Source organism: Augochlora pura, chromosome 3 (assembly GCF_028453695.1).
Source record: "Augochlora pura isolate Apur16 chromosome 3, APUR_v2.2.1, whole genome shotgun sequence".
Taxonomy (NCBI): domain Eukaryota; kingdom Metazoa; phylum Arthropoda; class Insecta; order Hymenoptera; family Halictidae; genus Augochlora; species Augochlora pura.
The window spans coordinates 16,681,124-16,703,299 of record NC_135774.1 but is presented as its reverse complement, the minus strand read 5'-3'; the positions used below and the strand labels follow the sequence as shown (position 1 = coordinate 16,703,299).

Genomic DNA, 22,176 nt, shown 5'->3' with positions numbered 1-22,176 from the left:
TCACTCAAACTTCACCTTCACCCTTTCGTGCAAGAGATGAATCCAATAATTGGCTTACCTATTTTTGTTGGGTGTAGCATATATCTCTGGTCTTCTCTACACGCGCATAAAGTACGCGACTTTTATTAGTTTGTCCGAGAGAAATCTATTAGATCAACGGAAATGAATTTTGTTCTAGCTTAACTAAAATCCATCGTATTCATATTTTTTCGCCTAACTCAAGCAGCACACACACAGTGTGCAACGGCACGTAAATTCTTTTTACACCCATATTTCATATTCATTAATCAGAGCTTCAAGCTGAACACTTCCGCCTAACAGCAGTTCTCAATAATAAATGTCACGTCGATAACGCGAAGAAAATAGTGTTAGGTATGTCATTCCGTGCGGAGCAGAGACGAACGTACACATTCGAATCTCGTCGCAATTGGACCGATAAGAGGCACATGGAATTGTGAAATCGTGGCTTGCATGGCTAATAAAAATGTCAGCTGACGAGCTTATTGCATGCGACGAGAAACTCTATGCATTTATGTCAGAAATTGCATATAGTAACGAACACTGCGGCGCGACGTTTGCCATCGAGCTTCAATCCGACAATGAAGACGAATTATTCGATAATTAATTGTAACATTATAATACATGATGTTTTCGTAATTTCGATGTTTATGCAACGTTTCTCCTATCTGCTTGTCTCGGCATATTAACTGTCTAATGAATAAATTACCACGTTCGACTTTTGCATCTTACATCACCGTTTCAATTAAGTTAATTTCTTACGTAGTAAATGTTCCTATTATCTAACTACAATAATACAATAAAACATTCAAGAATAAAAGAAGAAAGAAGAAGAAAAATTAACGGTGCAAAAAAATATGCATTGTTTAATATTGCACTTTTTCATATCTCAGTTCTAGATATAGAAACAATCGTATCTCTTCTTCCCAAATCGTCCATTTTTGTTTACAAGCTGAAGAAGGATTGGAGAGAATTTAGTATAATTTGACTATTTTTTGGAAAACAAATTCTAGCATTACTGTCTTTCAGACTTTTATTACTTTTTGTAAAATTAAAGCAACGTCTAAATGTCCAAAATGTGGATGAATTACACTTTGCAGCAAGCAAAAATATTTACTTTATTTTTGACTAAAAATTTCGGATCACATACAATATGGAACATAACAAAATATAATTCACAGAATGTAATAGTAAATAAGGTAATAATTTGACATATTATATTTTAATATATGTTATTTTATTTTTCATTTATGTTCCCCATAGGTATCATAAAAAAAGTCTAGAGAATAGGGAAAAAAGAACCGACATAATATTACCATTTATACGGTTTTAATATACACATTCATATAAAGTGGAATTCGCGACTATCTCATATTAAGATCAGCTTTATTTTTCATTACGGCTAGTTGAATTTTTGTTTTAATTTTCTCCTCGGTATCTCTGTTTTATCACAGAATTATTATCTTCACTAACTAGCTTTAATTGAACGTTGTTTCCGTATATGACAGAGAACATTTTTTTGCTGCCTGCGATCAATAACTTCACATGCAGCAAGTGGATATTCATATATCCTTTTTATTTCTTTATATTCTGTACTCTAATATTTTACGAATAACATCTAGGAACACAATTTAATTGAAACCTGATATAAAAATACTACATGAAATGAATTTTATATACATTGATATTACTAATTACTTTTTTATTTCCAACATTGCATTATCTTCATTTGCTAGAATGTTAGTTTACTACAACCTCTAATAAAAAGTGTTCAAACAGCTTTTAAAACGTAACAACTTTTTAAATACTGAATCAAGTAATTTGAATTTCTTTTTAAATGTTTAAGAGACGCTGTTAATTTCCTTCAATATCTTATGACATACTGTTATTTTATTTAAGTAAATCAATTGAAATACAAATTTATTCTAAAATAATTTATTCCAATATATGACTTGTTTTCACATGTCATTCTTAATAGAAAAATAATAAAGTATTTTAAATAATCCACTATTTTAAACGATCAGATGCTACCTTACTTCAAATAAAATACGCTAAACGCTGGCCTTCATCAATAAATTAAAACTTATACTTGAAAAGAAGAAGTCTCGAAGCTATCAAACAGAACAGACGGAACAGATAAGGATCTTCACAGCTGCAACTTTCAATCAAGTTCTTATCTGGATATGTATTCGGAATTCGCAGGTAGTTGAAATTCGGAAGAGAATCAAGCACACAAGCCACGATTCGTTTCAGACATCGTTTACTCGTGAACTTCAGCAATTTCTTCTTCTTACGTGAAACGAAAGCATTTTTCGAAGTGACGTCGAGGGAATCGAAGGGTGAAAGGGAATTCTAAAATTAGAGGCGTCTCTCCGGAACGATTTCGAGGGTTCGTACGTGACACTTACCCTTGTCGTCGGCGCGGAACTCTGCCTGAAGTTGTTCTTTGGTCGGCTCCGAGTTGGATTTGGTCCCCGTCTGCTTCGCAGAAGATTCAGTTTCTTTCATACTCTTTCTAGCGTGGTGGCCACGGAATGCCGCCTGTATCCTTGTAGCAGCCTCTGCCCTCTCTTTATCCGCGGCTTCGCCTTCGTTCTCCTCTTCCTCCTCCTTCGGCTCGCTCGGTTCCTGCTCCTTCGCCTCTGTTTTCTCTTGTTTGGTCTCCTGTGTCTCTACCTTCTCTGAACTGTTTTCCGACGCTTTGGGAATATCTGCGGATCAAAGGAGACTGCTATCAGAAACTGATACTTATTCATTTATTCGTTTATTTGCCGGCCTGCACGCTTCACCGTATAATTCTCGTCACATTGGCGTAATGAAAGTTTTACAGAGACTCGAACAGAACAAACGGACGATTCAGAAACCATCCGATGTAAATCGACTTTTCTTTGAAAACATGTTACGCAATGCGAACACAACTTTTCTTCGATGAATTTTTGATATACGAACAATAGGTAGCAGCACTTAGATTGACCAGAGAATGATTAAACAAAATAAGAAATATGATAAAAACAAATAAAAATAACGAAATTAAATAAAGTGACAAATTTTAATATTAATTTTATTTATTTAGAACAGAACTATTATGAACGGGATATTAGAATTATCTCAAAAATTATGAATCTTTCTATTGTCAAATTATACTTGGTTTGTAGCTATATTATGCATATCTAATTACACGTAATTTAAATAATTCATTAATAATCATGTTAAATTTTTGTGGAAAGTGATATTGTCACGAGAAAAATAAAATTAACAATTAATTCAAAATACTTACAAGTGAAATATCGAGTTCTAATGTATGTTCAAATTATGTTTTCAAAATTTTGGGTCCCATCACTATTGCTAGTTTTTGAATTGGATCTCAGTGATCCAATATGGGATCACTGAGTAAAAGTATTACATAAAAAGTGTAATAGTGAAGGATTAATTTAATGCCGTGATGCAAGAGCTTTTCATATACAATCATACAGCATTACTTTTTAGGTATTTTTGTATGAAAAATTCCTCATGAATAGGAACATGAATAGTGACATGAATAGGAACTGTACTATCGCCAATATTATCGCCAATACTTTCAAAGGTATATAAAATATAATGCACAAAATCATTATATTGTTATTCAAAGTATTTGCTTAATATATATATCTGTATTTTTCAATTTTGGCAATACGGAATTCGGTTTTTAAATTCTAGAAGCAGAGCGATAGGTTTATTTGATTTTACAGGAAATGCCCGTGTTAGTGAAAATATTGTCGGAGTAGGTAATATTCTGGGATATTTATAAACAAGTGCCGTCGATTCGATAAAAGCGCATCGGGCACTGAGAGATTTAATCGTGGCCTCTGATGCACCTTTGCCGTGCCAGTACGATTCCCTTTGAGCTGATGTTTCATATGGTTCTCTTGATTAAGCCACAGCATTTTAATGCGTGGGAGTTTCTAAAAATTCTCGCTCTAAAGCGTTCCAGTTTCATTTCATTCAGTACACGAAATAGATATCAATATTCTTTTCGCATGCCGGATGCTGCACACAATAAATTTCGTGCATAGCTTGCGAACTTTATTCGCATATGAATTTATTCGAAAATGCGGAAATATGCGAAATACGATCAAATATTTTATCGAGCTTTTTCCGTCAGAAACAAACAAATTGTAACATAATTATCTTTCAATTTCTATAAAACATGCCTCGGGCCTTTTCGATTATACGGATACGGTTAAACGATCATTTTATAACTTTTTAGATATTTCCTCGATCTTTTTTATATACAACCTAACCTAATTCAAATCTTTATATCGAAACGAAAGTTCAAATTTACTCAGACCTGTTTACATCATTAATTTGTAACATACATAAATGTACGGATAATACAATAATTATTTATTTATAGTCAGATTTTATAGTTATTAATATGTACAGTATTTAAATAGTGTTGTGTACAATGTGAGCAAAATTAAGTAAACGCTTTTAAAATAACTTTTTTGAAACTCATCTAAGTGATTTGAATTATAAATGTTAGAGGGATTAGTTGACTTTACAATGACTGTAATACTTTTTCCTAAATTTTACTATTGCTCAGAATAAGAAAAATGTTTAAAAAACTGTTGTCTTTAGCTTTTTTATTTGAGCCTACAATGAAAATTTGTACGTGTAAAAATGATCTGTTTTTGGTTGATATTCGCGAAAAACTGTGATTTCGCTTTTGTTTTTTACAGCTCATGCCAGGATGAACTGATTATAATGAAATGTTCAGTGTGCATATAAGTTACTAAAAAGTACCAACTGCATGTTTTAGATTTTCATTACAGACTTAGAAAAAAAAGTGAAAAAACGACAGTACTTTAACATTTATAAAAAAATGCAAGTCATTTAGACCAATTTTAAAGAAGTTACACTATTGCAATCCTTTCGACACGAATGCCGGATATATCCGGCATCCATGCGACGACCGATATGGACGAGCGACGGATATATCCGTTGTCTATGCGATTACTGGTATAAATAACAGAGTTTTATATCTCTCAATATCAAAGCTGGAAGAAACGCTTTTAGTTTTTAAAAAACACTGTTTTATTAAGCACAGTTTGTATTCAACACTTAGGACAATCTTTATATACAGGACCACTGACCATGTGAGAATTTTCGTGTGAAAATTGTGATACAGTGCGAAACTGTGCGAAAAAACACACTGTCACAGCGGACAGAACGATCGTACCGAAAGGGTTAAAAGTGTTTACACAATTTTGTTCCCCACTGTATGCGTTGTCTTAGATTGAGCTGATTGCACGACAGACATACTTGAATAATACAAAATTCTGATATTGGAGGACCGGATAAATGAGCTTCTACCGTATAACATCGTTCTATGTAGACTGCAACGACGAATTTCAACTTTCTCATGTTGTTGAGAAATTCTATTCTTTCAATCTGTCAGTCTTCATTTTATACATAATTACGGTCAAGAAAAGTCTTTCATTTTTTTTTTCAGGACACAGAGCTGTGCAAATGGTCACGAAGGGTTCGATATGAACTCTATAGAGCGCACTTTAAAAGTGAGAAGCTCTCTTGAGAGTTCATACCTTCAGGTCAAGGATACCCGACGTGTGAAAATTTTCTCTGCTTCACCCACAAACTGCGAATTCATGAAAACTTCTTTTTCTTCCAATGAAACGAGAAAATGAACGTAATATTATAGTAAATCCAGTAAACTGGTGTTAAATATTTAAACACACTATACTACGATTCAAATGTTTGATATACATACACTTACGAACAAATGTTAAGAAAATTTATAGATCGTTAACATTTCAATAAAATTTCGTATTACTTTGATAAATACTTCCGAATTCATTTTCATAACTTTTTTTGCAGAATAGTCGTCACTATTGGACTACTGATTCATCTATTAACTAAATATAGATTAACATTTAATAATGTCCTTACAGCGTTAATGTATTAAAGTCGCCAACGATAAAAATGTTTCCAATTGCAGATGCAATAAAGACCGAGGGAATTTGATTCGCATAAAGATTCGTGGTTTAGCTATTACGTAGCGACCATAAAATCTACGGTAAGTGTTCATAGTTCATAAAAAGCGATACATAATTCAACCTAAAAAGATACGAAACGATTACGGTATAACAAGATTACGATAACATAATACGCTAATTTACAAAATCGCATGATTTACAGAATAAAATTATATTAGAGATACGGGGCGACAAGATAACGAATTGGGGTAGAATGCAGCGTGGTCTGTTTATCGGACAAAAGCGGCTCGTTTTTCCGCTACGCATCACCTATGTTTTTATGCAAACTCAGGGCTTGCGTTTCTCTTTTTGTAAATAAAGGGCTACATAGCTCGGCATGTACCGGACGAGTATGAAAAAAAGAAGGGGGAAGGGGAAAGGAAAAGAAAAGAATGAGCTCGCGTGGGAGACGGTGATAACAAAGAAGACCGTGAATCATTGCTACTGCACCACTAGTGACACGTGTACACGACGCAACACGGCCGTGCTCCTTCAGTCTAATTACTGCCTCGATATTTCGCGCGGCTGGGCTAGGCTAGGGTATGGTAGACTAGGCTAGGATAGGATAGGATAGGATAGGATAGGATAGGATAGGCTCGGTTCGGCTCGAATTCGTGCCGAACAGTGCACCGCGGAGAAGCGCATATTTCAGAGCGGAACTTCGGCTTCCACTGATTCGCGAGCTTCGAGGAACCTGTTTCGTTCCCAGGGAAAGAAAGCCCACCCGATAGAAAGAACGAGACGCTCACAAATTAAAATGGAGAATTCGGAGTGGTGAATTGGGAAAGATCCAGGTCAATTTCAAGGGGATTTCTGACGCAGAGGAGGATTGGAACCCGTCCGTTAGCTACTTTCGAAATGCAGGGCGACGACGTGTTCTTCCATTTCCCGCGATAATTATTTCTTTGTCAGATTGGACAGCTGCCAGAACGAACGATGATTTGATAATTAGAAAATAACTGATTGCTCAACCGACTTAAAACGAACCGTCCGATTTGTGATGAATGTGACGGCCGAATCATTAATCAATACTTCCGTCTAGGGAATTCTAAGTGTTTTCGATATCGATGTGAATTTTACGGGGCAGAAGATTGGCGCGAATTCTCGCAGACTTTAATAAGGTGAACGTGTAAAATTCGGCGAGGTTCACGAAGCTGAGACTTGCTCGACGAATAGCACGCGTAACGTTGGAACGTTGTTCATAAAATCTGTTTCAAAATGAAAATGTGAGACTGTCAGTGCCTCGTAAAATTTGATTCAGGATAAAACACAGAAAACGTTGAAAACTCTCAAAAATATTGTAGATATATAATAATCCGTTTTGAATACTATTTTTACCAATCTTATCTATTCGATATGCCAAATGCAATTAATTACTGTTCGATATGTCCTAAATAATAAATTATTATTCCTATAACATCTACAATCTGCATAAGAATAATAAGTAAATCGATTAACTGGTGATTAATAATAACGTGTTGGGGTTTATACAATGATTCACATCAATTATATTAATTACACTAATTAGAGTTAGAGTAATTTAATTTGCTATTTTGGTTAAGATCATAACCAAACTTATGTTAAATAAGAAAATTCTTAATTTCTTGTTTTAAATTAGCAAAACACCCGTAATTATGTTAACAGTCGCACGATGCTTGTAAAACATAATTTTGAATGTTGTTACATAAAAAATTCAACGCATGCCTAGAGTCAGAATTTTATGTATTAACCTAAATTCTTCCATGTGGGATCTTCTTTATTTTAATATGTTTGCATCCAGTATCTTAACTACAAAATGTAAGCTGAAAACAAGATTAGTTTAATAAATAATAATAAATAATATTCGTAACGTTCATTTTGAATTCTTCGTGAGAGAATATTTCCTTTTAAGTAGCAACCGTAAGCGAATTGGTTTTTGCCGTGAGCATAAACGAAACGATAGAGGGGAATAACATTTTTGTACAGACTGCAAGAAAACCGAGCGATATGGTCGGAAAACGACTTTATTGGTAACTGTTCTTTTTACGAGGCTTTAAAAACGCAGCAAGAAATTACGAGAATATAAGCATTACGATCAGCAGTCTCGAAAGATGAAAAAGCTTCGGGGATCGAGACCACTGTAGAATTCATGAATCGAGGAATCAATTCCAGCGAAGGATTAATGGCTGCCCGTTAATAATTAATCCTTTCGATTAGCGCGCACCTACCGCTTCGACGATTCGTTGCAACGGGAAAAGCCGAATTCTCTAATAAACTCCTGTAGTCACGCTTCGTTGAATGTTATTGTCTTTTCTCTGACCAAGAATAATTTACTTGAATCAGCGTTTAGCTTTGCGTGAAATTTGATCGGTAATTACGTTTTCTGGGAATCAGGAGTGACAATAGGCCATTAATTAAAATGTGATAATAAGCAAAAAATTTCAGATTTCTCAATCTCTTTGGATCCATCCTACTCGAGAAAAGAAAGCTAGTGCAATAAATTCCATAAAAATTATGTAGCTTAATAAAAAGTAATTATTAGGTTGGTAAGAAAATAATGTCGGTTTTCGAACTTTCGAACTTTGACGCATGTTTTGGGATAACAATTCACTTTTTTCTGTTTACCTTCTAATGTCATCTTACAGTGTAGATGTCGTGCTGCATGCTGAAAGGTATGCTTTCGTTTGTACTGTTAATTTGTGCTGACTTGAAATTATTGACTTTGTAATGGACACCAAGCAAGTGTGTACAATATTCATTCGAAGAATTTATCAATTCCATAACAACAGAATTTTACGCTATTGGAATGAACAAACTGTCAATTTATTGGCAAAAATATGTGGATTGTAATGGATCTTATTTTGAATAAAAAAACTTATTCCAATTTGTGATATGTCGATTCAAAGATACAGTTTGGAAACCGACATTATTTTCTTACCAACCTAATATTTGAATCGGAATATTTATAGGTTAACGAGTATTATAAATAGTATTTGGTAGATGCATTCCTCGGAAATGGAAACAGATACGTCGTGTTTATTCGAGTGACACTTATTAGAAGAAGAAGCACATGTAGTTTCCGGACAATTTTCACAGTAAACGGAATTAGCAAACAATAGTTAAAGAGAATGTACCTGAGAGAAAATCGGGCCGTTTAATATCACTTTACTGTACTGCTGAAGAGAATTTTCTTAATTATCAGTCGTGCATCATTCCGGTAGGAGTTTACCAACTTGGGCGAGAGTTGGATAACGACTCTATTAGCACGACGATTAACCTTCATTAGGTAATCTTGAAACTTCACAATTTTACAGAGAGCCATTATAAGAGCAAGGGACACCTTGCTGCGAAAAACGGCTGTTTAATTAACTAATGCAAGTAATTTCTTAAGAATGATAATAACAGTGATTTCGATTGAGCGTATAGCATGTTTGCAAATACACCATCATCTTAAATACAATTTTTGAAATAAGTTTTATTCATGAGGTAAATATGAATTAAGTTTTACAACGAAAATTCGGCTGATACGAGTAAGAGTAAATATGTTAAGTAATTCGGTAAATGTACATTCTTATTATTATATAATTATACAAAAGAAGAGTAAAATGAAAATGTATCTCTTGTTTCAATAGATTCCATAAATTGTAAATAGTGTAACGAAATTTTTACATTCTCCTACCTCCTCATTTATTTTATCAATTTTCTTAATAAATATATAAAATCGTAACATTTTTATATTTTATACTTTCTATATTTTATATTTTTCAGAAATGTTGCCAATTCTGTTGAAAAATATTTCAATTCATGGACAATAAAACTTAATACATTTCATTAAAGGACGAATTTATATTGTACTTTAACAAAATGTTCATGGAGGAACTATCACCTTTAAACGTATATCAAATATTACTGATGCTCTTACGAATGTATTATGGTATGTGTATTGCATTGTCTAATAAATAAATTCATGCATTATGACTAATAAATCTTCGTATAATATATTGATTGAGTTCTACTGAATTGCTTTGATAATAAGATATACAGAATATCCCATTCAAGTTGAGATTTTAAAAAATCTCCCAAACACGCGACTTTAAAAAAATCGAACTAACGCATGTCCTTTAATATTTCGAGTGAGGAGTCAAATAATGGCACTATTAATTTTTTAATGCGTCGGTATTTTCAATGTTATTCCAAAGACATTTAGTTTCTTTTTTATCATAAAACTATATCTTCTTTCCGTAATCATATTCTACGTAAAAAATGTACAAATCTTGTTTGAATGATTTTTTGGTAGTATAATGGTGAAGGTTGTATTTTTGAACATCAACTTTAGATAAGTAAGTGCTAACACCATGCCAAAAATTCAAATATCTTCTAAACGAATGATTTTTCGCAATAAATGCTTTAGTATTTTTGTGAAGAGAATGACGAGTTGAATCGATTAGTATATTAAATATATATATGATGAAAAATCTCGGGAATATCAGATTAACGTGCCCCCTAAAACCATTCAAATTGCGTTTGAAACGTTTTCTAGTGTCATCAAGGGCCTCGAAGATATTTGACCGGATCGATTTAAATTAATTACCCTGTAACATCCGTATCATGTCTGTAAGACACCTTTGAGCGAATATCTTCATTTATTCACATCTTGTCATAAATTACAAGATGTTCCTCGACATTGTTGAACCGAAGCCGTGGTCTGTTTAATACTGTTCATCTTGTCTTGCACCGTCGCGACGGGCACTCTTCCTTCATCCCAGGAGAAACGATCCCGTTTAATTAAAGCAAAGCTCGATCTAGACGAGATCTGATCTTGTATGGGCGAAGAGTAACATCGGAGGATTAGGGTGCCGTCAGCGTAGTTTAGGTACTTTCACACGTCTCACGTTCACCTTACGAGGCTAATTCATGGTTTTTACGTAGGTGAATCGCGATAATCGAATCGATCGTTTTAGGGGAAACTTCACCTCTGCCCTTCAAAGATTAACGAGCGTAATCCAACAACCGTTAGAGTGGAACGCGGGATTTAATGTGTTGTGCATCGTAGAGTAAATTGTTCACGTGCTCTAATGAATACCTATCCGCATTATAAATAACGACATTTTTACACGACTTTCAAAGTGTCGAAATTATAAGCGCCGCGCTTTCATAATTGTTTTGGAACGTTTAGAAAATCAGAATCTAAGTAACATACGCCTATATCATTCTAGGAAGATCATCGTTCTATCGTTTATAAATTTAATATGCCACAAAAATATCAATTAATTTGATTTCTTATGCTGTCTCTGACAAATTGTTTCTTTGTACATTTATAATACTGATCAAATTACATTTGAGAAACTAAGAAGTATTTTAAAGTGCAAAAGCATTTTAAAGTGGTAAAAACATTTAATATGTGTTATTTGATAAATATAAATTTAATTATGCCTGAAAACAATATGAAATACTTTGATTTTAATAATTTGATTTTACATAAGCTTGACATAACCTTGACATATTTATACGTGGATATTTACACAATCGTATAACTACTACAAGAGTAAGCAATTACATTGACAGGAAAGTACATAATTTAAGAGATATTTGGTTTTGAATACTTCTACAACGACCAACATTATCATTTATCGTAGATCACACAATATTTCTTTCTTTTTGTAAAATTCGAAAAGGAAGAAATGCTGTGAACAAAATGACATTGAATGGAACTATCGTCTTCGACGACATATTCAAGCGCGATTCTGCCGGAAGAGTGTGCTTGAAAAGCAACGATTGCGGAACGCTACATGGCTTCCGATATCTCGATCGCAGATGGTTTCCTTTATTTCCACATTTTGCTGTTTGCAGGAGTCCTACATAACTCTTCCCATCGTGGTCGTTTCCAAAACAGTCGAATAGCCCGGAGACTTGGATCCCAGTAACTTTTAATGAAGACAAACGCGACAGTGTTTACTTGGATTCCGAGGAAGATAAACTGGTACAATATTTTCTTTGGTTAATAATCCGTCGTTTTCCAGACGAACAGATTAAACGAAATCTATTGACGTATAAAGAGGATAATACCATCTCAGAAAGTTTGACATCTTCGCTTCGCGACAGTTTGAGATTTTCTTTGCAAAAGTATACCTCATTCAAATAATTTCTCGTAAATTGGATTTTTACTCTTCAAACTTTATTTTCTTGTCTTCTTAGTATAGGATAAATTTTTTATATCAAAGTAACTACTTCATCAGTCACGTTATATGCAATTTCTTTCAGCAAGTTTATTCTAAAATTATTGCGAAATGTCTGATATTTATAAATATGGTAGCATGAATAATAAACGGAACACAAGTTTTGCACTCCAAATTCATCCTCATCCAAACTATACGTTTACTTTCTTTCTAATTAAATTGAGCCTTTCCAAATCAAATTTTCCATTTTTCAAATCAGATTATTCTCTGTAAACCATTGCTCCCATTGTCAAATTTTGCCTTATAAAGTTTCTGCACGGATAAATTCCTATTCGAATAAAATCGTATCCAGATAAATGTTTAGCTAGCTAATTTTTTATTCGATTGGACACTTATTCGACAGTATCAAATACAATTTTATTCGTCACTTTTTATCTTTCAACCGTCATCGCAATAAAAGTTTGCCAAATCTGCTTCTGACCACTGTGGTAAAAGTAGTGTTAATAATTATTATGTTTGCAGCTTTTTCTTAGAGTTTGAAATGCGATCTGAAGATAACCGAGGACAACACTACAGCCGTTGAACGAACAGTCAAACGCGAAAGTACTGTTTATTAAAAATTCAGAGACAATAAGTGCGCAGTATCGGATATCTCGGGTTTACTGGCATAGGCATTAAGACCGTTTGTTTCCCGATTGCGGCGAGAAATGTAAAAGCACAAAGAGATTAAACTCCAACCACTCTTAGAGAAGTAATTGAAGATTTGCGGTGCTTTTATATTCAGCAGATTCACTCTGGAAGAGGTTCGAGAGAGGAGATTACGAAGAAAGAGGAGGCTATTGTCATTCGTTCTATCACACCTTTTCCTTCAGGTTGGTGATTACGACGAGTTGGTAAAAGAAGAACAATCGCGGATGTTGTATTACGCAAAACTATTTGCGGTTCAATATTATTCTATTTAAATCGCTATTAAACTTTTAGCTCCATTTGCTCGCAAAGTTTATGTATTTTAATCCGAGTAATAGCAAACATTTCCAAAAAGGAAACGTCTTATTATTGTAAAATGAATATCATACGATGTCATTTAACAATAACTATTCCACGCGTCATTGCAACGCATGCAAATTTTTGGCTAATTCTTGCGATTTCTCGAGTATTTTCGTTTAGTAATGAAATCAACGCGGAAAAACAAATATATGTATAAATACAGTTTATGTAATTATAAAATAATTAAAATTAATTATAGAAATAGTTAGTATTAAATATGGTCGTTTTAATTACCAAGTTGAAATAAAATGAGAGTGAGTTTTACATGGTCAATGTAGCAACTGTAAAATTATTTGACATTGCAACTGAAGTCCAAGTTCAGAACTTACTTCATTATTCCACGCAACATGTGGATTTACACTACTGTTATATTCAAATGAAGGACTCTCCTATACGGCAATCTTTTCTTACTAAATAAATGTGTTTATATCTCCAGCTCATCATACATTTCTTAAAATATTAGTTATATTATTGTATTATATTATCTATAAGTTATTTCTAAAAATATTAATTATTATTATTCATTAAATATTGTTATACGCGAATAAATTGTAATAAAAGAGATATTATTAGTCTATCTATGTCGAAAAATCATTAGTTCAGCGGCTATTTAGTATAATTTCTCCATGTAAATACATTTACAAATTCTAAAAACTTTAATATACCTAATATGTACATTTGAATACAGTAAAATTCACATTCAAACTTTAAGAGATTAAAGTTACAGTATTCGTCAAACCAATAAATTTTCGATTTATACAGATCAATATTTCTTTTTATAGAAAATGTCGAACTGCATCAAGTAATCTGTAAAAACATGTATAATTATAATGAAAAACATGAGCTTCTGTTAACAAAGTTTTTCAATATCTCCAAAAATAACAGAAACAGCCAATTAAATGACTCATACAACTAACAGATAAACGTAAATGTACAATCACCTTGTAATCCTTTTTTTCGAAACAAAGCTCTTTGATGTTCTACAATTTGTGAAAAAGTATGCAAAATTTGCTGCTCGATCGTCCCAAAAATTGCGCGTTGTGCAACTAGTTTATTGTACGCAATAAGAAAGGAATCAGTGAACAGCAATCACCAACGCCGATAAAGTGGTGCCCCCAAAATGTACGTATTCATTCAGATTTGAAGTACATTGCACTCGAAATGATCCTAGTTACCGGTGCGCTTTTTTCTCCGGGAATGACGGGAATACAAACTACAGAAAAGAACGGAATAGGAATAAAGGAAAGACGTCATCGCTGCACTCTTTATAATTTATTCTGTGCTCGTTAACCTAGCTGAGCTCGCAGGTGCACGCGGTGCTATAAGTGTTGGCCACATAGCACTTTACTTCCAACAAAGCTGCTTAACGAAACGTTCCCGCTTCGTCGGGATTTCCAGCCACGATGATCTGAAATTTAGGCAGGGAATGTAAAAATACACGACCACGCGAGCGACCGATATGGCGTCGCATCTTAACACGTTCCGTGCCACGTGTACCATTAGTGGTACACGCTTAAATAGCTATCCAATGCGTTAAAAAAATATTTTACGACAAGTTAGATTGCAAGAAATAATTTTCACCAAAAGAATAGATCCGTAATAAGTCTGCTTCATAGTTATATCGACAATAATTGATAAATAAATATAATATATTGATTTTTAAAGCTTCGATTGACCAGAATGAAAAGTCGACTAAATACAGCTCGGCACGGAACGTGTTAATGACACTTCAACAATCAATCACACCTCTAAACATATTTTTATATATTTATGAATATACAGTGGACCGCATTAATATTCGGACACTGTTTGTTGAATTAATGAATTTATAATTTCTTAATAAGTCAGAACACTTACTTTAGATTCTACAAACATAAGTTTTATTTACATAATTTGTGTGGTTTTATTGTTACTTGATATTAAATGAACTAGTGCTTAATTTCGACGTCGTAAAAATATTCGAATACTTTACAAATTATAATCTGTTCCTTAAGAATACACATATACTGTAACAAAAATAAATCGATGTTAATACTTTGTTGGACTGCCCTTTTGCCTAATTGCATGGTTCAATCGTTTACGTATACTAGAAATAATTTGATTTAAATATTCTAATGGAATACGTGATCATTCTTAGGTTAATCTCAATTTTCATTTTTCTTTGGACTTTATTGTTGACATTCTGATTCGACGATCTAAGTAATCCCATATATTTTCAATCGGATTTAGATCTGGTGATTGTGGAGAAGTTTTCAATACTTTTGGGCAATTATATAATAAATACTCTTGAACTATACGCGATTTATGTTTGGGGCCATCGTCTTGGTAAAATTTAAAATCGTTACATTCATATTAATAGCATTTTCTAGTAAATTTTGTTTCAAAATATTTAAATATTTATTTTTGTCTAAAATTCCATCAATAAAAACTGATTCACCCACTCCAGCAGCTGAGACACAACCCCAAACCTTCACACTTCCTTCACCGTGTTTCAATAAATCATAAGTTTGTGCCCATCAGACCTTATTATATATATCATATATCATATATCATATATCATATATCATATATCATATATCATATATGCGGTTTTTTTCGGGCAATTCTGCCATGATATCCATTTTCAAACTGAAGCATCCGACGAACTGTTCGGGATGAATCTTCTTGCCGTTCACCTCAAAAAACTGTACTGTCAATTTTGTGGCAGTTAAACTAAAGTCTACTTTTATTTTCTAATAATATTACGTTTATCGCGATCGTTAAGTAACTTTGGGCGACCTTTTTGAGGGATAGATTCAATTCTATCCGCACGATTATATCTTTGTACAATGTCCGCAACAGTGCTCTTGTTCAATAATATCCCGATTTCTCCATACGATTTTTCTTTTTCGCGATGATAAATAACAAGTTGGTGTATATTAAAAGAGGTATTATTCCCTTTACGTGGCATATCGACAGCTAATATGTGCAACACGAACAAGATTTGAAGTGAAACTAATTCTATGAGATAGTGCTTACATCATATGTTTACAAACATAGCCATCAAGCAAAGTATTCACCTTAACAGGGCACTTAACCCTATTAGTACCGGCCAAATAAGTCTGTATCTGAGCGAAAAACTCGTTTGACGAAGTTTGATAAAGTTTCGGAAAGAAATTGCAAGAAATGAAATTGTTGTTTAATAAAAATATAAAGAAAACTATCTTGTCAATAATAGCCAACAACGATATATCGTTGTTCGGTACTAAGAGGGTTAAACTACAAAGTGTATGGAATGTCCGAATATTTTTGCGACGTCAAAATTAAGCACTAGTTCATTTAATATCAATTAACAATAAAACTACACAAATTATATAAATAAAACTTATGTTTGTATGTTAAAAAACTATAAATTCATTAATTCAACAAACAGTAAATATACGGAGTACAGATTTCTCAAATACGATGGTGTACGAATATTAATGCAGCCCATTGTACATGTTACAAGTTCTCGTTGATCAACTGGCAACTATCTTCCCCTACCCCCTTTCACTCTTTCTTTTAGATTCTCGCGCCTGCTAGTTTTTACCTCCGTATTTTAATTCAACGTAAATGTCACCGAAGAATGAAACGCGGAACAACCGACACGAGAGCGGCCAGGAAATTTCTAGAACCGCCGGAGAAATGGGTAAAAATAGAGGATCGTTAATTTTATGCCCGAGAATAGGTGTCACCGGGTCTCCGATCATTTCTGCCTCGCATGAACGCGAAACCTCGCCCTGTAATTTCGCAAGAAAAAACGCAGCAGCCCCTTGCCGTCGAACTTTTACTAATTCGAACACGATCCGTCGATGCTTCTTTTAATTAACTACTCAGCGAACGAGCATTCACACTCCTCTAAACAGTCGAAATGAGGTAGCAGCATTTTTTGTTGACGAACCAGAACATTTTTGTGCGCCTACATAGGTATTCGCACGTCGAATGCGCAATAAAAAGTCTATATGTAAGGCCGGAAATGCAGCAAATAAAATGAAGGTGAAACAATTAAAAATTCAATACAGTTTACAGCATTATGTAAATGATATAAATATTACAATACTTTATTAAGGAGTTATCAAGGTCACCTTCAGTTTTTTGTAAGTGACCTACAGTTCTTTTGTACCTATCTTTTAGGGGATGCTAAGACCAAGTGGAGAAGCATCATAACATATACAATACATGATGTTGGTTATTACATTGCAGCAGAGAAATCTCAACATTCATCGGCATTCTTCTCGAAATATGATTATGTATGAAAACGACATTTCAGCTGGTGAAATGACTGTTTCTGCAGATGTTACGTTGAAATTCAATGAAAACAACTACTTTGCACCAGAAAATACAATACATGATGTTGCTTATTACATTGCAGCAGAGAAATCTCAACATGTATATATAAAATAAAACACAAGATAAAATTTTGAAATCTTTTCATTATTTTTAAGAGCATACTATTCGAATGTTTTCGCATTGCAGTATAAATCAGAGAATAAAAGTGAGAAAAACAAAATGTATTTTTAAAAGGCTTTTTCATCGCATAAGACAGTCAATCCGAAAACAAAGGGTTTGTCAAAGTTTGAATTTATTTTCGTTTTTATCAATTGACAACTTTGTAAATTTATTGAAAAACGATATTGATAATTAAAAAACAAGGGGCGCCAAACTTCGTCTTAACAATAAAAGTCACATTGTGTACAGGGATGCGTGATATTAATAATAAAATAATATCTTTTTTGAGCTTTTAAAAAGAAGTTTATTTTCATGCTATTTTATATGTCGTAAATGCATATTATTTGAACACTTATGAATTGTTTTCATTTCACATAAAAATTATTTTCATTTGTTGAAAACTTTGATAAAAAGAATTAAAGAATTAAATAAATTTTTTGAAATCACATAACGAAACAAATTATACTCATTACAAAATCAGTAATTAAACGAATTATACTCATGAATCATAAACGGCTTAATAAAGCAAAAATAACACGTCATTTCCTTTCATACCGTGATTATTCTCCGCTTAATATCTATCATTTCATTAGCACCAATTCGAATTAAGCGAAACAGCGCAGCTGTTTTATTCTCCCTCTTAATTACAGCACGCGAATCAACTGCAACGAGAAGATCGTATCTCGTTAACCTATTTTCGTCGTTAATATTGGAATCCTAAAAAAAATCTAGCAATGCCGGAATCGGCTGTCAACTGATAAAATATTTTCATTCTAATGACAAAGATACGTCGTCATATCGTCGTTCTGACAGAAAACTTTTCTAGCTTCACGCTATTCTTTTCTATTTTTATCAACTTAATTTTATAATTATTAGAAAGTTATAGCTTTTAACGTTATATAAAAAATATTTAAACTTAAACAGTAAATTCTAATTGTAAAATATGTCGTATGGTCGCTTTGCTAAAAATAGTGTTAAAACATTTTATTACTTATATTATGCATTTAGATGTAATAACAGAATTTATTAATTAATAACTAAAATAAGTACAAGCAAACGTAGGACCAACATGATTGATATATTCAGGTATTACATTGACGAAACACTTAGGAGCTTGTCTAAGACATTCCGATGATTGTGGAACAGTGAATGTTTATTAACATAGCCTGAGTGTGAGACTGGTCCTCTTCACAGGACAATGGTATAAAATACTATGGTTTGCAGTTTGTTTTAGCAGCTGCTAACAGATAGCAAAATTCCTTACTGCAGTCACAGAGTCAAGACCTGATTTTATAAGCGTTGTTTGGATCAGGTTCCTGACCTGAGATATGTAGTTTAACGCTGTTTTAACATCACCTGCGTAAGCCGAAAGAGCTACGTCTAGCAAAAGTACATTAACTGTCATTGCAGAACATGCACGACTAATACCTTCTTGCAGATGGTGTTACTTACATGCATAGCATCCAGAACTGTGTTTACCAGTACGAGTCGGCCGCTCGTAAACAAAGTTGTCTGACTACGCTGTATTAACAGTCACGTTAATTAATGATCTTTTCGAACATGACGTAATTTACTTTTATTAATATCTCAGAGAAGCAACTATGTAACTTAGGCCCCCTTCGTGTAAAACTCTTTCTTATGTAGAATTCAGCACGTTATCCGAATTCGAGAAAAATATTAACCATTCTATTTAAAAAATTGAAGGGAATCTTCAAATCTTGATAAGAAAGTAAAATACCATAAAAACTCCTAAAAACCACGAAAATTCTATCAGAAACAATTTTTCGTGCAACAAATAATTTAAGAATTATTTTCAGTCGTCACGTCACGGTATACACGTCATATAGTATAGAATAAATGATAAACAAAATATCACTAAAATGGATATATTACAAACCATAGAGGTCGAATCCCATACAAACAGTAACTTCTTTAAACAAAATTTTTAAATTAGACAATAGTACAACCATTGCTAATGTTTCTTGCTGTTAAAGCAACAAAAGTTTCTATTTAAAAAAAAATTACAAATCGTTTGCTTTCACTGCTATAGTGATCACTCTTTTAACGATTTTTCTTATAATACCACAAGTGATAACATATCGTGATATTCACATCGTGTCCGTAATGGTGACTTGACACTAAATAGACGCTCTGTGAATAATGGTGACTTGATGTCAAATTAACTCCATGTTGATCGCGGTGTACCACTAGTACTACACTATTAATACGGTGTCAATTTGACTTCAAAAGACCATCATTAATACGGAGTCAATTTGGCGTAAATCACCACTCAAATGTTGAACAAAGAAAATAGTTTTGCCAAACATTACGTTACACGCTAACAAATTGTACGTATGTCTAGAACTATATCTATAAAACTAACCTTGACAAAGTACAATTTTTCCCATTTGATATTATTATTTCTATAAGCTACAATAGTTCATGGTATATTAATGTAAGATTGACAGAAACATAGGAATGTTTTAATTTGCTGGATTGCAACGAGCACGGATATTCATCGAAAACAATAGTTGACTGGATACACGCTAGAAAGTTCGTTGTTTCGATCGAACGCCCTACCAACTGCTGTGTGTGTAGTCGCGCTTGTAAACGTACGGTTGAAAAAAAAATTGATTAAAACCAAAGGAACTTTTATCGAAGAAAGTTTAATGAAGAGTAATCGATAATAGTGCCACATTGCCAGTTATTTAGTCCACGTCTGTGAATATAGGGCACTATCTTTAACGGTATAAATACATCCTTTGAACACTATTCGATAAACTGTAACTCTGCTAATACTTCTCGTTTGTATGAAAAGAATTTTTAGCTGGTGTTCTCATTTATTACGATTAAAAGTGGCATGTGTCTTCAAATGTTGAATAATGGTATCGTTGATGTACCCGTAAAGATATTAAATACTAGAATTACAGTGACGTGCAAAAGTCAGTGCACACAGTTTAACCCTTTGCACTCGAAGACATTTCAACTGTAAATCTAAAATAATTTTTTTGGCTTCTAGTATTTCTAATTTATATAACAAAATTTATTCTATACATATGAAATTGAGTCTCGTGGCTCATATAACAATTACATTTTCAACAAATATTTCAATCTAAGCTTTGGTGATATCTACAAAAATAATTTTGGAAGGTGTTACAACAATTTTAATGGCGCCGCAGAGTCGCCACTCGAGTGCTAAGGGTTAACACATTGACGGCCGAGTATAGTTTGAAAAAAATTTATTTTAAACGCAATTTCTTTCTCATTAAATAGATTAATAATAGTAAGTAAAACATAGCAAGTAAATCCTTATTTTTGTTAGTAATAACGCAATAGTTTCTTTAAAATTAACTCTAATGAATTGAATTTTTTAGATTTTGGGTTGACTAAGTTACTAGACAGTGATTAAAAATATATTTGCGAATATTATAATTGATTGGAATAACAGAAATGAAATAAGAAAGATACATTTTCTCAATCTATCTATTTCAGTTTATATATAGAAAAAAAATAATGTTAAAATTAATCAGCTTTAATTTGCAGATGTAGTTACAAAATTTCTTTAAATCACAGATATTGCTAAAGTATAATTGTCAGTTCAAGTCAAATTAAATAAAACTTAGAACATTATAACTTTTAACGCGTGTTTCCGGATTTTAGAAACTTGTGTAGACTAATGGTAATAGGAACGTGAAGCAGGATATTTAAATGATTAAATGGCTAGATTATTATCTATCTGAAAGAAGTAAGAACCGACTATCGGATAGTCAACTACCAAAATGATCGTATCAACGCGTGATTTGAGCAGCGAAAACTTGTCGCATGAAAAGTAATCGAGAAATTCCTACGTTACTAAAGCAACAGAATTAACGAAATATATTCAAAAGGGTAATCGATATCCAATAATGCAGGAAATAGCATGCAACTATTTTCGTGGAGTAATAATTGGCTCGCGAAACTAGTCTGAAATTGTTGATCCAATTAAACTTCACGGACATTCTTGCGGAACTTGCGAATTTCAGGTCGCGCAGCAGCTTTTAATTTCAGGTTGAAGCAGTAAAACGATTTAAAGGAATCTCGCACCGAAGTAAATCATCAATATCTTCGCCCTGCAAAATTGCCGCCATTATCGCTATGCAAATGTCATCGTATAGAGTGTTGCATAACCAACGACACCAGATGTGCCAGACATTGAGCATGTAAATCGCATAACTACGTTCTACATGGACTGTAGATTTTCCAACCTCTATTGGACATTCTCTACAATCGTACTGTCACGATTCAAAGCTTTACAGTATTCATACAGCTTTACGCGACATTGTTGCCATAAGTACTTCATTAAGTAGTTCACACATATATGAAATTCTTTACTTTACAATAATTTGCAAATTTTTAATCGCTTAAAAAAAAAACATCATAAAGAATTTTATTAAAATATAAAAACCAAAAGATTCAAA

The 22,176-nt window shown here is 33.1% G+C and overlaps 1 protein-coding gene across 1 annotated transcript in view; it reads right to left on the bottom strand.

The window, feature by feature from the left end:
• The window catches only part of Igl (IQ calmodulin-binding domain containing protein igloo), a 195,022-nt gene that overhangs the window by 108,217 nt on the left and 64,629 nt on the right, over nt 1–22,176 (bottom strand). The window contains exon 2 of the mRNA XM_078197059.1: nt 2,427–2,729. Within this exon, the coding sequence (XP_078053185.1) occupies nt 2,427–2,729 (303 nt within the window). The remainder of the gene's footprint in view (nt 1–2,426; nt 2,730–22,176) is intronic.